This window comes from Emiliania huxleyi, assembly GCF_000372725.1.
Source record: "Emiliania huxleyi CCMP1516 chromosome Unknown EMIHUscaffold_164, whole genome shotgun sequence".
Classification (NCBI taxonomy): Eukaryota; Haptophyta; order Isochrysidales; family Noelaerhabdaceae; genus Emiliania; species Emiliania huxleyi.
Genome location: NW_005200941.1, coordinates 96,565 through 110,810, shown reverse-complemented (window position 1 = coordinate 110,810; position 14,246 = coordinate 96,565). Strand labels below are relative to the sequence as shown.

At 63.8% G+C, this 14,246-nt stretch overlaps 5 protein-coding genes across 5 annotated transcripts in view; 2 read left to right on the top strand and 3 right to left on the bottom strand.

Annotated features, from left to right (window-relative positions):
* The first annotated feature begins 1,401 nt into the window (after positions 1–1,401).
* EMIHUDRAFT_441775 (hypothetical protein) lies at positions 1,402–2,055 on the top strand. Its single transcript, XM_005785073.1, has one exon. The coding sequence runs from the start codon at positions 1,406–1,408 to the stop codon at positions 1,895–1,897; it is 492 nt and encodes a 163-aa protein (XP_005785130.1). The 5' UTR covers positions 1,402–1,405; the 3' UTR covers positions 1,898–2,055.
* Positions 2,056–5,756: 3,701 nt separating this feature from the next.
* EMIHUDRAFT_230482 (hypothetical protein) lies at positions 5,757–6,934 on the bottom strand (the record flags this gene model as incomplete). The annotated part of the gene is made up of 4 exons (XM_005785072.1): positions 5,757–5,768; positions 5,899–6,107; positions 6,567–6,681; positions 6,758–6,934. The coding sequence occupies 4 exons, from the start codon at positions 6,932–6,934 to the stop codon at positions 5,757–5,759; spliced, it is 513 nt and encodes a 170-aa protein (XP_005785129.1).
* A 357-nt stretch (positions 6,935–7,291) lies between these two features.
* On the top strand, positions 7,292–10,138 carry EMIHUDRAFT_230481 (hypothetical protein; the record flags this gene model as incomplete). Its single annotated transcript, XM_005785071.1, has 4 exons — positions 7,292–8,841; positions 8,919–9,297; positions 9,427–10,050; positions 10,130–10,138. The coding sequence occupies 4 exons, from the start codon at positions 7,292–7,294 to the stop codon at positions 10,136–10,138; spliced, it is 2,562 nt and encodes an 853-aa protein (XP_005785128.1).
* Positions 10,139–10,359: 221 nt separating this feature from the next.
* EMIHUDRAFT_230480 (hypothetical protein) lies at positions 10,360–12,640 on the bottom strand (the record flags this gene model as incomplete). The annotated part of the gene is made up of 4 exons (XM_005785070.1): positions 10,360–10,552; positions 10,689–10,761; positions 10,903–11,647; positions 11,750–12,640. The coding sequence occupies 4 exons, from the start codon at positions 12,638–12,640 to the stop codon at positions 10,360–10,362; spliced, it is 1,902 nt and encodes a 633-aa protein (XP_005785127.1).
* A 400-nt stretch (positions 12,641–13,040) lies between these two features.
* Positions 13,041–14,246, bottom strand: part of EMIHUDRAFT_455983 (hypothetical protein) — a 2,526-nt gene continuing 1,320 nt past the window's right edge. Inside the window, exons 3-5 of the mRNA XM_005785069.1 lie at positions 14,190–14,231; positions 13,632–13,981; positions 13,041–13,482 (exon numbers count right to left, since the gene is read on the bottom strand). Of these exons, the coding sequence (XP_005785126.1) occupies positions 13,257–13,482; positions 13,632–13,981; positions 14,190–14,231 (618 nt within the window). The 3' untranslated portion in view covers positions 13,041–13,256. The remainder of the gene's footprint in view (positions 13,483–13,631; positions 13,982–14,189; positions 14,232–14,246) is intronic.

The following is a 14,246-nucleotide window of genomic DNA, read 5'->3' as shown; positions in this document are numbered from 1 at the left end:
GCCACCCGCACCTCCACCGCCGTCCCCTTCGCCGCTGCCATCGCCTCCGCCGCCCAGCTCCCCTCCGCCTCTCTCGCCTCCAAGCCCCCAGTCGCCTCGGCCACCAGGGCTGCCGCCGCCGCCATTCGGGTCCCCACCGGCGCCTCCGCCGCCTGCGTGGCCACCCGGTTCCGACACGCCACCTCAATCGCCGCCTTCGCCGGCGGCGACGCCGCCGCCGCCCACGCCGCCACCACCGGCGCCTCCGCCGCCATCGCCGCCGCCAGCGCCGCCGCCGCCGCCGCCGCCACCGGCGCCGCCGCCGTCGCCAATTCCTCTTGAGGATTGTCGCATCAAGGTTGACGACTGCTACGATCTGAACTCGAATGCGCCCGCCATAACCCAGGAGGAGTGCGCTCTGTACTATGACGTTACCAAAGTCGATAATACAACACGCCTCTGTGCGCTGAGTGACGGGGTGTGCGACGGCTCATCCGAGGAAGTTCCGCTAGGCCTCACAGAGTGCCGTTCCCCGCTTCCGCCGCCGCCCTCGCCCCCGCCGCCGACGCCCCCGCCGCCGCCGCCGCCGCCGCCGTCTATTTCGCCGTCACCGCCGCCTCCCTCCACCTCGCCGTCGCCGCCGCCTCCGTCGCCGCCGCCTCCCTCCCCGCCGCCCTCGCCGCCGCCTCCCTCCGCCTCGCCCTCCCCGCCGCCTCCCTCCGCTTCGCCCTCGCCGCCGCCTCCGTCGCTTTCCCCCTCGTTGCCGCCCCCCTCCGCCTGGCCGCCAGCAGCATCACCGCCCTCTCCTCCCGCACCCTCTCCTCCGTCACTACTGTCGACCTCGCCGGCGGCAGCGCAAGAGCGTAGCATCCTCATCGCGCTTGCGGCGAGTGGGGTGCTGCTAGCCGTGGTGGTGCCTTGCGTTCTCATGCGCTGGTTCAAGCGACAGCTCCACCGTGCTGAGGCGCAGCGCCAGGACGAGCAGCAGTCGACACTCAGGCGTCTGCTTGTCTCAGTCCTTCGCGTCCGACGCGCGCAAGAGAGCGCCACCCACCGTCCCTGCGGCCCCGAGGCCACGGCAGCACAACGTTGGCTTGGCAGACGCGAGACAGAGGTTGATCTCACGGACAGAGCGGACGCGGACAGCCAGCTCACCATTCAGCAGCTCGAGGCGGAGATAGAGCAGCTCTCTGTCTAGAGGGCTTTGGTCTTTGGCCGCGTCAGTTTTTGAGAAGCGTGTCCCCTGCGGCGCCATACACGCCACTGCGACCAGACAAACTACCTCGCCGTTTTTCTCGTTTCCGACCCTCCATGTAAGCCGCGGCCCTAGAGGGCGTTGGGCCTAGCTTTTGGTATAATATAAAGCTAGCACGATCTGTCCCTGACCCTGTCCCTTCCTCACCCGTCACCTCCCCCACCGCAGTGAATGCTCGGCTTCACCGTGCTCTTCCCAGCCTTCCGTGCCGGCGCTCCGCTCTCCGCTCCGCTCTCCCGCGCCGCCGCGTCGCACTCGCCGCTCTCCCGCTCCTTTGCCATCATGGGCCGCAAACCGGGTGTGAGCCCTCCGGAGGAGCTGGCCAGCTTTGTCGAACAGGCGGGCGGTGATCTGGTCGTTGTCGACGTCCGCAACCCGGACTTTGAGAAGGAGCCGGGCGACGGCGAGACAAACAAGACCGCAAAGATCGGAGACCCTAGCCGCAAGGCTGCGGTCAACATCGTCTTCGACCGCGCCACCGCGTCGATGGACCTCTCGCCGCTGGACGGCAAGGACAAGGCGACCCCGATCATCTCGCACTGCGGCGGCGGCGGGCGTGGCCAAAAGGCGAAGGAATACCTGGAGGCGAACGGCTTCACCAACGTCAAGAACGGAGGCGGGCCGGAGGACGCCGAGTGCTGGGCGGTCTTTGGAAGCAAGTAAAGGGAGGCGGGGGCAGAGGCAGAGGGGCGTTGCAGTAATCCAGTACGGGGCAGAGGTAGAGGGGCGATCTGCAGTGATCCAGTACGCGCACACACTCACACCTCTGACTCGCGGTACCTGTATTTGTTTATTGATACACAGCAAAGATACGTACGCCAGCGCATATCCATCCCACGGCACATCCGACACATCTGCAATATCTCTCACAAGTTGGATTCCGGTCCCGCCGCGAGCCCGGTCACTCCATCTCGCCCCATCCGGTGGTCACGACTGCGGTCCGGTGCGCCTTACCGTCCGCCTTGCACTTCGGGTCGTAAATGTCGTCCTTGTCACGCGTCTTCTGCTGAGCCGCATAGACGTCCTCAATGGACCGCCCGGCGATCATCGGTAGCCTGGTGCGGTCAGATGGGCCGAGGCTTCAGGCGGCGAGGGCAGTGTGCGGCGAGTGAGATTCCAGCCGCTCACCCGTACGGCTGGGTCGGAACGACCGTGCCCTGGAAGTTCTCGGGGACGATGTTCGGCGCATAGCCCTGTGGAGCGAGGCGAAAGATGCAAAAGCGGCGGGGCGGGAGAGACTGGCAACGCGAGCATGCACCTGCGGCCCCTCTCCAATCATCGCTGGTGCCGCACGCGCGCGAACGACGGGCGCGTGCGTCGTGGAGGTGAGAACGAGCGAGCTGGGGAGAGAGATCAGCGAGAGCATGATGCTCCGAAGGATGGATGTTACGCAACGGACTTCGACTTGCTTCCGATGTAAAAAGAATTTTTCATGCTCGAAGGCTAAGCTCAAAAGGCGGCGTCACAGGACGAGGCAGAAGGGAACGACGCGACAGAGGAGGAAATGACAAGGGAGAGAACGACGAGAGTGGGACGACCGCGAGGTGGCATGAAGGTTGCAGCGAGAATCGGAGAGAGACTGCGAAGAGAGATAGGAAGAGGCAGACTCCCTAGGGTGGGCGACGGCTAGCGCACCACACACCTCTCCTTAAAATCCCTGTGTGGTGGCGGCGTGCCGTCCTCCCATCCCTCCCTTGGGTTGTCTGTTTTCTTTCTTCTTTTCTTTCAAAAAGAATTCATGAGCCGTGCCGTCCTCCCATCGTCCCTTCTTTCTTTCTTTCTTTCCACGTTCCGGCCTCAAGTCGGGCACCAGAACATGACTCCTGTATGGGCCTCCACTAGACGCACTCGCCGCTCAAACTCCGTTCGAAGAAGCCGGTAAAGCGCGAGGTCGGTGGCGAAGAGCCGCTCCAGCTCGGCGTGGCTGATGTTGAATGGTGACGCGGCCTCCTTCGCCGCATCTTTTGGCGCCGTGTTCAACATGTGGAAGGCGGTGACGGTCCTGTTTGGAGGTTGACAGGAGCACGTCGACTTGAACTTATCGAGGAGACCTGTTTGGAACCACAGGAGGCAGACCGAGACCGTGTAGAGCTCCGAGACCCCCCAGAAATTCACATTGTTCTGAATCCACCGAAAGGCCTCTGGCGCCGAGTAAAGCTTCAATTCCTGTGCAAACCCCCTTGACAACGACAGCATGCCGTTGGCCTTTTCTCGCGCAAACGCAAGCTGCCCGAGCGGTGTGTCGGGGTAGCGCGGCATGGCCCACGCGCAGAAGCTGCGCGTATCTAGTTCTCGACCCCGCGCGTGGGCAAGGGACTGCAAGCGCCGCGCGTCGTATGCCGAGAGTTCTCGCACAAGCCTTCCCGCAAAGCTGCTACACAGTCGGTGCACATAGGCCCAGTCGGAACGGCAAATTCCCAACGGGTCCCGGTACAGGGACACCAGTCTCGGCTCGTCGCTGTGTTTGGTGCGATTGCGACGCACGCGGGCGACAATGCTCGCCACGTGGTCCTCATTTGTCTGGAATGTGCACGAGGCGTTGGGAAAGAACCACCAGTCTTGGACGCGCCGGAGGTCTGTGTCCCTGGTCTGGCAGCAGGACACGGGTTCGCACGGTGCGGGCGTGATGTCGCACAACTGCTTCGAAAACGAGGTGCCCGACGCCTTGTGCACGTGCGCAAACCATATCTTCGCCGTCGCGGGGTCTATTCGGGGCAGAAGATCAAGTGGATCGAGCATCGGACGATAACGTCGCACCTAGCACCATGACCGGGGCCCACCTGCGCCAAGTCGACGAACTGCCCAACGGGAGGTTCTCAGGTTCTCGAGGATTGGCGGGCTGACACCTACGCTGGCGTGTGTTTCTGTCGTAAAATTCTGACGGCCGACCGTCGTCAGTGCAGGGTTGCAACTTTTTGAAATTGAGGGGCGCGACCCACGCTGGGGGGTCCAGGGTGCCGGCGCAACTTCTCCGACTGCCCCCGGGTTTCGCGGGAGTGACCCCATCACCACTCTTCCCTCACCCTCTTGAGAGTGGGCTTAGCACTCACGAACGAGGGTGGCGCTCTGTCTGACTCGATTTGGAAGTAAATGCAAAATGGGAAATAAAACTCGTCCACAACTCTCTCTCTGTTTTAGAAGCGGCACAACAGACAGCGTTGGGTCTCCTCAGTCCTGTGAAGAGAGACGTAAACAGATCTTTCAAACTCGGTGTCGAACCACCAGCCCGACGCTCACTACAAGTGACAGCGTAGAACTTTTATTTTGACCAAGAGAGAGAAAGAGACATACCAAAAGAAGGTAATTTGCGCTACTTTAGAGTAAGAAATCTTTGACCTTGCATCTTGGCGGTGGAGTGAGAGAGAGAGTACGCGGCGGTGGCGATCTTTCGTAACGAGTGAGTCTGAGATCAGGTTAATTGTTTCCCCATTGGAGGCAGACATTTCATTCAGAAAAGGAATCCCCCGCCGCATCTGCCCCAGGGGAACCCGCCCCCGGCGCCCGCTCGAAGCAGGGGGCGCCCGTTCGAAGCAGGGACCAGGGGGCGCCCGCTCGAAGCAGGTCCGGGCCCGCTTGAAGCACAGGCTGCTGCGAGCGTGCTGCGGCCCGCTGGCGCTGCAGCACCTCGATGCTGTGGCTGACTAAAGCCGTAGAGGCCCCCAGGGGGGGGGGGGGGGGAGTCGTCGTCGCCCGCGGCGCGCCCGGCGCGCTGCTTCGTGTGCTTGCAGCACCATGGCGATGGCGCTAAGAGGGTCCTTTTTTCCGCGCCCCCCCCGCACCGCGCACGAAGGCGCGCGATACACATTTATACTCACAGACACAGTCTCACACGTGTAAAAGAGCCGTCACCCCGAGCGTTTTGCGCGAAAACGGCGGCGCGCGACAGGATCAGGCACAGTAGGTAGAGCACGAAGAGATATCCGCGCGCGCAGTGAGCACAGAGAAGCCTAGGCCGTAGGCGGCCTGTGGGTCTGAGCAGGGTGATGAGAAGACGGAACACTGACGCTACCAGCTAAACAGACAAGGCGCCTCACCGCTCGTTTGGAGAACTTTCCTTCCTCACCACACCAGCCTCCGTTCCACCAGCGCATCCGCCACCGCCTTCGCCAGCGCCGCCGCCTCCTCCGCCTCTGCGCGCGACTCGACGTCCACCTGCGGGCGAGATCAGCCGAGATAGGCGAGATCAGCCGAGATAGGCGAGATCAGCCGAGATAGGCGAGATCAGCCGAGATAGGCGAGATCAGCCGAGATGGTCGACCAGCCGAGCTCCGCTGACAAGTACTCGCTGATCTCGATTCGCTGATCTTGGCAGACACCCTCCCAACGAGATCGAAACCCCGCCGAGATTCGCCGAGATTCGCCGAGATCGCACCTGCAGCCCCGCGGCGGCGCACCCCTCCCGCGCCGCCGCGCCCGCCGCCACCAGCCGCGTCCCGTATGGCAGAGCGCCTGTTCACGGCTGCAACTGTGAAGAGATGCTGCTCGTGGAGCGTGTCGAAGGGGCAGAGGAGCGACGCCTGACTCACTCGTCGCTCTTGTGAGCGGCTCACACCTCCCCGGGCCGCGCCCGAGTCACAAAAAAGAAATCACGGCGCGGAGGGGCGCGGCTGCACACGTGTGTGTGCTGGGTGAGAGAGGAGGGCGGCGGCGGTGCCGTTGCTGACAGCGCCCTCTGCCGCCTCCAGCGCCGCAGCGAGCGCGTTCGCCTCCTCGGCAGACCCGACACACACTGCGTCCAGACCGCCTTCCCGCAGCAGCGAGAGCTCGTGGCCGGAGGCGAGGAGCGGCCTGATCGCACACGCGTCGACCGCATCCGCGTCCGCGCCCGCAGCGAGGAGCGCCGCAACAAGCGCCTCCTCTTCGGCCTCCTTGCCTGCCGAGATGAGCCCGAGATGAGCCCGAGATTACCCGAGATCTCGCCTCCGCCCCCCCGTGCACGCATGACCAACTCATAGCACCGGAGCAGCCCCTCCGCTACTCTCGGCTAACCTGGGCCATCCTCGGCGAATCTCGTCGAATCTCATCGAATCTCGGCGAATCTCGACTGACCTCGGCTGGCCTCAGCTAATCTCGGCGAATCTCGGCTGACCTCGGAGCAGCGCCTCGTCCACGCGCGAACAAACGACGCGCAGCCGCCTGCCGCCCGCAGCGAGGCCGAGGTGGCATATGGCGGCAGCGAGGCCGTCGGCCGTCGAGACGAGAGGCACCAGGCTGGGCGCCAGCCCGAGTTCGCGCAGCCGCGCCGCCGCGCCGCCGCAGGCAGCGAGCTGCGCTCCGGACGCGGCGACCATCGCCGCAAAGAGCTCCGCGTCGCCATCCGAGATGCGCGCACCGCGCTCGACAAACGCGTCGGCCGCGTGGCGTGAGAGCAGCGCGACGGCGCAGGACTCTGGCATGCGCATGATGAGGTCGTCAAGCGGGCCGAGTTCTGACTCCGGCAGCGGGACCTGCGCCGGAGGGTGCAGCAGTGGTGCGTGGTTGTGAGCCGGCGAGCCGCGGCGGTGTCGGAGGCGGCTGCCGCACCGCTTCAACCAGCGGCCACCAGACCGGCCTCGCGCCGGCGGAGATGAGCTCGGCCGAGAACGGAGCGGCGACCGCGCGTGGAGACGTGAAGGCGATGCGCTTGCCAGCGAGAGGCAGCGCCGCGTTCGGCTGCTGAGGCACGCTGAGCGCCACTACGAGCGTCCAGGCGAAAGACATATACATTTCGCGCGAGAGAAGAATTTAAAGAAAAGAACTCGCTGCAGATCGTAGCCCGATCCCGATCATCCGGCCCGCTGGGTGCGCTTCTGAGCTCCCCGGCCCTGGATGTGAGGCTGCCAACTGCACTCCAAGTGCTCCAAGTGCTCTCACAGCAACGGGCTCGACTGGCAGGCCGTTCGCGGCGATCCGTTTTCTTCTTTTGCGTGGCGGTAATTGTGTATCGCGTGTGGACGTCCACCCGGCGCGCGCGTCATGCGGCTCGCTTGCCAGCGGGCGATTAGCCTGCTTAGCCTGCTGCTAGCATCCCTGCCCTTGCTGGCTACGACAACATCCACAACGAGATGGAGCGCGAGAATGCTGCTGCTGGCATTGCTGCCCTCGCTGGCCTGGGCCGAGACGGACGAGGTCACTGGCACGCAGATTGCAGAGGTGCACATCATCTTCCCCTGCGGGCCGAGAGGTGCCTTCGCCGCGCCCTATGCGTTCCCGGGCAGCGTGGACCAGCGCGACGAAGAAGACTTTCCGATCGCCGAGGCGGTGAACGCCACCTTCCCACACTCCACCTCCTTTACCTGCACGCATAGCAGAGTAAGTGACACCACAGCAGAGTACTACAACGCCATCGTCGATCCCATCATCGAACGCGCCCATCAGTCAGCGACTTCTAGACCGCCTGCAGGGCGAATGGCCATCGTGGCTAGTTCCCCACTCCCACCCGCCGGAATCGAAGCCATTGGGCGCGCTGCGAGGGAAGGCGTAGCCATCTTCTTCTTTGGCCACCAGAGCGCGGAGTTGGAGGCGCAGGTCAACTCGAGTCAGCACTTTATGCTGGCATTCATGACTAACCAACTTGATGGCGCCGCAAACGTCGGGTCCGAACTCTGCCGCCGCTGGGGCAGCGCCACCCAGAGACCACTGAGGGTGGCGGCAATGTATGCTCCCGATCCCGCCTTTGACGGCCGCATCAGCATGGCCATTCGCGGCTTCGAGGCCGACTGTCCTGACTCTAAAGTCGTGATGGTGGCATCAGAGCGGCTTAGCAACTGGCACGAGCACACGGCGATGATGTACATGGAGTCAACTTTTCTCGCCGACGAGACCATCTCGGCGGTGCTCACTGCGACAAACCACTTTGCCATCGGAGCAGTGAAGGCAGCAGACAAGCGGCTAAGTGCAGGAGCAGCGCAGGGCCTGTTTGTCTCCAGCTTTGGCTACAAGGCCGAACTGGCTCCCTACCTCGCCGAGGACCGGGTCTTCGCCACCGCGGACGAGCTCCTTACCAGACCAAATCAGGGCGTATGGCGGACGATGGCGAGCACGATGGAGCAGGCCTCTCACCTTGGCTGGATGACGACGGCAGACGTACAGGCAGCCATACCGAGCATGATGGGTGTCACTCTCCAATCCTCCTCACTACTTATTCCCTCCGACGCCGAGGGCCACATCATCAGCACCATGCTCAGCAGTGCGTACAACCCCGAGGTGCGCCCGCTGCCTGCGCCACTGGAGGACGACGCCGCTGCTGGTCTGTTGGCTCTCCAACCTGGCGACGCCAGAGAGGGGGGCATAGGTTCCTTAATCTTAGCCCCGACGACAGTCTACGTGGGCATAGACCAGCTGGTTGTGCAGCAAATCGACGTCCCAGCCAACACATTCCAGGCCACCTTTTGGCTGGACATGTCGTGGTACGACGCGCGGCTCACGTGGACTCGAGGTCAATACAGCGGCGACATCCAGGTAAGCAAGGCAAGAGTTTGGACGCCCGACCTGTATGTGCTGAACCACCTCTCCGAGACGGTGGAGCGGGACGGCGGGGAGACTCTAGTGACCATGCGCAATGATGGCACGGTCTTTTGGTCGCGGAAAATAACGGGCGAGTTCGACTGCAAAATGCACATAGAGCCGTGCGCTCGTCTCTCGCTTTGGCCCACCCTCCCACCCCCGCCACCGCCGCTCACCCGCCTCTCCCACCCGCTCGCAGGTACCCCTTTGACATTCATAGATGCTACATCAACATCACCACCGTTGCTCGAAGCACCAAGCTTGATCTCCATGGATACGGAGAGGCGCGGATACCCGCTCCAGTGGGCTTCACGATCATTGCACAGCCAGAGGGCTTCTTGCCCATTGAACGGTTGTGCGCCGCGTCGGTCTGCGGCATTGAACGGGTCTGCGGCTCTGATGAGAGGGTCTGCGGCGTCTCCAAGGGGATCAGCGTTCGGTCGCGACCGAGGTTTGAGCAGAAGCAGCTCAGCTACACCTTCCGGATCACGCGCGAACCATCGTACGTTATCACATCCTATGTGATGATGGCTTGGCTGCTCGTGATCCTCTCGATGCTGCAATTCTGGATCCCAGAGGTCCCTCGCGCCGCTTTTACCTCCCTCCCCCGTGCCGCCCCCGTGCTTTTGCCTCCCTCCCCCGTGCGGCCCCCGTGGGTCCCCCCCCCCCCCCGTGCCACCTACCTCGGTGTCCTCTCGCCCTGCCAGGAGAGCGGCAACATGGACCGCGCTGGCCTCGCCATCACGACGGTCCTCGCCACGGTCGTGCTGATGACTGAGGGGGTTGTGTCGAAGGTAAAAACGTGGCTCTCCTACTTCTTCATCGTCTGTACCGCCTACCAGGCTGCAGCCTTCCTCACAACCATCTGCGCCGGACGCCGCTTCGGCCATAGCGCCAAGCAGGACGCGTTCGCAGCGAGCCAGCCTGCCCTGCCGGTAGTGCGGCCTCCCCGTGCCACCTGCAGCCCTTCCGCCTGGGCGGAGCGGAACTGGCCAGGACTCTCGACGTGGCTCGCTTCGGTCTTCATGGCGTGCGAGGAGCTCACGGGCCACCCCGAGGACGACATGCAGGACCTCTTCGCCATCCGGTTCCTGGTTCCCTCCTTCCTGCTTGTGTGCATCCTCCTGCCGCTTCTCACCCTCTCGGTGTGCAGTGGCGCCGACTGCCCGAAGGAGGAGCACCCCGACGCGGGCGTCCACAGCGATCTCTTCCTGGCAAACGCGATCGGCCTCGGGCTCTGGTGCGTGGCCTTTGCCGTCTCCGTGTATGGACGGCGTGCGCGGCCGCGGTTCGACAGTCTCAAACGGACCAGGGAGCACGTTTCCAACCGGGTTACATTACGAAGAGAGCGGTGACGGACGCGCTCGCACACGTGCACGTCATCGACGTGTATATAGATGTGTAGGTCAGGCAGTGTGAGGGTGTAACTGTAGGAGGCGAAAAGTGTAGTGGTAGGCTTGCTTGAAGTAGAAACTCGTAAAAAGTCGATCGGAGCGACGCACCATCGTATATGCACTTGGAGCACTTGGAGTGCAGTCGGTAGCCTCACATCCCAGAGGGCCGGGGAGCTAAGAAGCGCACCCAGCGAGCCAGACATATGTCGCTCTCGAAACTCTGTGTACTTTCACATTTCACCGTACTCAGGCGAGTCCCTGCCGTCTCAGCCGCGCCAGAAAGGCGTCGGATTGCTGTGGCGGCAGGGTGGCCTGCATCGAGACTGGCAGCAAATCGACCCACAGCCGGTCCTCACACATCCGTGTTCGCGGCAAGTGCGAGAGCACGCGCTCATCCCTCACGTACCCAAAGCGAGGCAGGGACGCGTCCGGTTGGCAGCTGCGCGCGACGGAAGGCGCAGCGCCGGCTCGTCTTCGCGACAGGCGCGGAGGAGCGGGTAGCGGCCGCAGCGGCCCAGCGGAGCAAGCCGGCCGACGCCATATCGCTCAGGCTCATCCGGCTGTGAACGCGCGACCTGCAGAGGATGATCTCGGCCTTGGACTCGTTGGAGAGGCGGTACTTGCGCATCAGCTGCAGCGAGTCGTACCCTGCCGCGCAGCATCCGGCTGCCGCTCGGGAGCGCGAGCTAGGGGCGGGAAGGAACGAGAGTGCGCTCCGCCCCAACAGCGCAGGCAGCTAGGCTGCGTTTCTGGCATCTTAATTAATCCACCACCACTCCGGCCCCACACCTGCCTCGCGCCACGCGGTGCACGCGTCGCTCTTGAGATCTACGACGCTCGAGGTGAGCCCAGCGTCATCAATCACCCCGTGTGTGTAGTGGCGCGGCCAGCCGAGCGCGTCGTCGACGGCGCGCCAGCCGACACCGTCGGGGAAGCCGGCGTGCTCGGCGAAGGAGAGCCACTGCTCGAGAAGCGCCCGGCCGAGCTTGACGTCCGTGGGGGCGGGCCGGTAGGGACCACACTTGCTCCCTTCGACCCAAGCCTCGTCGAACCGCGCGTCGTACCAGTTTGCGCGCTCTGCCGCCGTGGGCGCGCCGACGCTCACGGCGGCGAAAAAGTCCCAAAGGTGGAAGGCGTAGATGGCAGGGCGTGTGCACGACTCCGACAGCGGACCGAACGGATGGTACGGCCGCGCGCGGACAAGCGAGATGTACACGGGCGCCGTGCCCTCGCTGCGTCGCGCTTCGCTCGCCGCGAGTGCGAGCGCGAGCTGGCCGCAAGTGCACCCCGTATCGGCGTTGAGCGCATAGGCGGGCGCGGCAGCGAGCGTGTCGTTGTCGCCGCCGACACCCGCGTACATCGCGTAGAGCCGCCGCGCCGCCTCCGCGCCCAATCCGGCGGCGAGCATCCCCTCAATGCGCGCGGCCGCCTCGGCGCGTGTGCGTATGGATTCGAGGGTCGGGTCGGGCTGCCAATTGAGCTCGCCCTCCAAGTTCTGAAGCAGCACGGGCACGTCGTAGCCCGCCTTCGCCGCCTCCATCGTGCCACGCGTGACCGTCACGCCGTCGACATATGGCATCGCCGCCCATCCGAGCGCCGACCAGCCGCCGCCGGGGCCGCGACGCGGCGGCACCACCGATGCAGCGAAGCTGTGGTTGAAGTCAAAGTAGTCGTAACGCGGCTCCAGCGCCGCCTGCAGCGATTCGACGCTTGCTGCGCGGAGGCACGCGAGCGTGGCCGCGCCGCGCGCCTCGCGGGCGCATGGCGTGTGCTTGAACCAGTGCTCCTCGTCCTGCCGCAGCTTCTCCTCGTACGAGATGGTGAGATTGGGCGAGGCGCTGATTGAGATGGCCGCATGGAAGAGGCCTCGGCTCGCGGGCGCAGCCAGGTGGGCGAAGATCGACGTGCCACCCGATGACTGGCCCAGCAGCGTCGCCTTGCGAGGGTCGCCACCAAAGGCGGCGGCATTGGCGGCGACCCACCGCATGGCGAGCTGCTGATCGAGGAGGCCCAGATTGCCGCTCGTTCCGCGAGGGTCGGCGTCCGACAGCTCCTTGAGCGCGGCAAAGCCGAGCGCACCGAGGCGATAGTTCATAACGACGAGCATCGCGCGCCCCTCGCTGCCGCTGACCAAGTTTTCGATCGGTCCATACGATGCGACGGATCCCGTGTTCAGCGAGCCACCGTAGAGATAAACGAGCACGGCCAACTGCGCGGAGGCATTGCCCAGGGCGGCGACGGGCGTGAAGACATTGAGTGACAGGCACTGCTCGGACATGTGGCGGTCGTACGGCGGGCTCTTTCCCGGGCACGCCGGACCGTCGGCAGAGGCGTCGAGCTCGCCGACCCAACTGGCTGCAGGAGTCGGAGGCAAGAACCGCTCGGCGTTGCCGTATGGGATGCCTCGGAAGGCGGCCACGCTGCCCGCCTGCACTCTTCCGACGGCAACACCACCCGTCACGTATGCCTTGATCGCTGCACCCACGGCCACGCTCTCCACAGCCACTGAGCGTTCGGGTAGATACATGACACACGCCAGCAGCGACACGAGGCAAAGCATGCGCGCGACAATGCCTGTCCGCGTGATTCCTGACGCTGAGGAGCAGTGACAAAAGGGCTGGTCGAAGCTGATCATCGTCCGCCACGCTTGCAGCAGAGTACCCCCGCCGAGCCGCGTTTCTTTTTCGGTGTGCTGTGAGAGAGGCTTGTATCTTAAGAATTCTTTTTCGATTTTTCAGATAAAGTATCCACAATCGTCCAGTACCTCCAAAACGCGGATGTGGGGAGGTGGGACGAACCGCATCTCTCCAAGTGCTCCGTCTACGGCTCTAGATCCGCCCATGGCCCAACATGCTCCGCTCCGGTGATTTCTCTACACTTTTTGAGAACGAAAGGGGCACACACTAGATAGAAGACCGCATGCCACATGGAGTGTTTTTGCTTTTGAAACTCGTGCCGTGCTGCCCCCGGGGCTGTGCAGACTCCAGTCACCAAACTGTGTGCGGGGCGCCGGCTTCTCCTTTGGCGGTGGCACACGCCGCCAGCAGGCCGCCAATATCGGCAATAGACAGTCAGTCACACAGCGAGTCGTGTTCGGCGCGTTGTAGCACACCTGTTCTGCGGGCTCTCACCCTCCGCCGCCCTCAGGCGACGGCCGCGTCGTGCGTATCGACGAAGCGTCCCGACTGGTCCTGCTTGGTCGGGTCGGACCAAGCCTCGTCCCACTCGATCGCCTTTGCGGTGGAGCAAGCGACGGACGGGCCGCCCGGCACGGTCGCCTCGATGCCGTTGCCGTAGTTGTTGTTTGGGAAGTGCGAGTGGAAGATGGTGCGGAAGTAGGCGGCCTCCTTTGTGCCAGGCGTGTTGTACCTACGAAAAAAAGACGCACACATGAGGGCGGGAAGACGCGTATTGTGCAGCGCATTCCGAGGCGAATCTCACGGAGAAGACTACAGTGAATACAGCGGAGTACAGTTTGGGGTACAAGGATGCGTACTTCTGCTTCTAGGGTGTTGCACGGGAAGCGGATCGGCGCGGTCGCCATGTCCTCGTCGGAGATGACCTTGCCGGCGTGCTCCTTGAGGCCGTCGATCCACGAGTAGCCGACCCCGTCCGAGAACTGCTCCTTCTGGCGGAAGAGCACCTCGTGTGGCAAGAACGGCTCGGTGGGCACGTTGAACGCCTCGCGCAGCGCCCACTTCTCGAGGAACTGCGTCTTCTCGCCCTTGCGCGTGAGCTTAAAGTCCGGGTCCAGCGTCATGGTCGCGTCGAGCATGCCCCGGTCGAGGAAGGGGACGCGCACCTCCAGGCCGTGCGCCATGGTCGCCTTGTTGGCGCGGAGGCAGTCGAACTGGTTGAGCGCCGCCACCTATCCAGTGCTCAAGTGCTCAAGGTACACCACGGGAGAATGAATCTTCGCGGGTATCCTCCCTTGGGTTGTCTTTCGTGTGTGTGTGTGTGTGTGTGTGTGTGTGTGTGTGTGTGTGTGTGTGTGTGTGTGTGTGTGTGTGTGTGTGTGTGTGTGTGTGTGTGTGTGTGTGTGTGTGTGTGTGTGTGTGTGTCTGTCTCACACTCACCTTGCGCACGCACTCGTGGTGCAGTTCGGTGCCGTTCGGTGCCTTGTGAAAGTAGAG

What these genes read in the sequence shown, in the direction of transcription:
- EMIHUDRAFT_441775 (XM_005785073.1), top strand. Translation starts at nt 1,406, where the DNA reads ATGCTCGGCTTCACCGTGCTCTTCCCAGCCTTCCGTGCCGGCGCTCCG.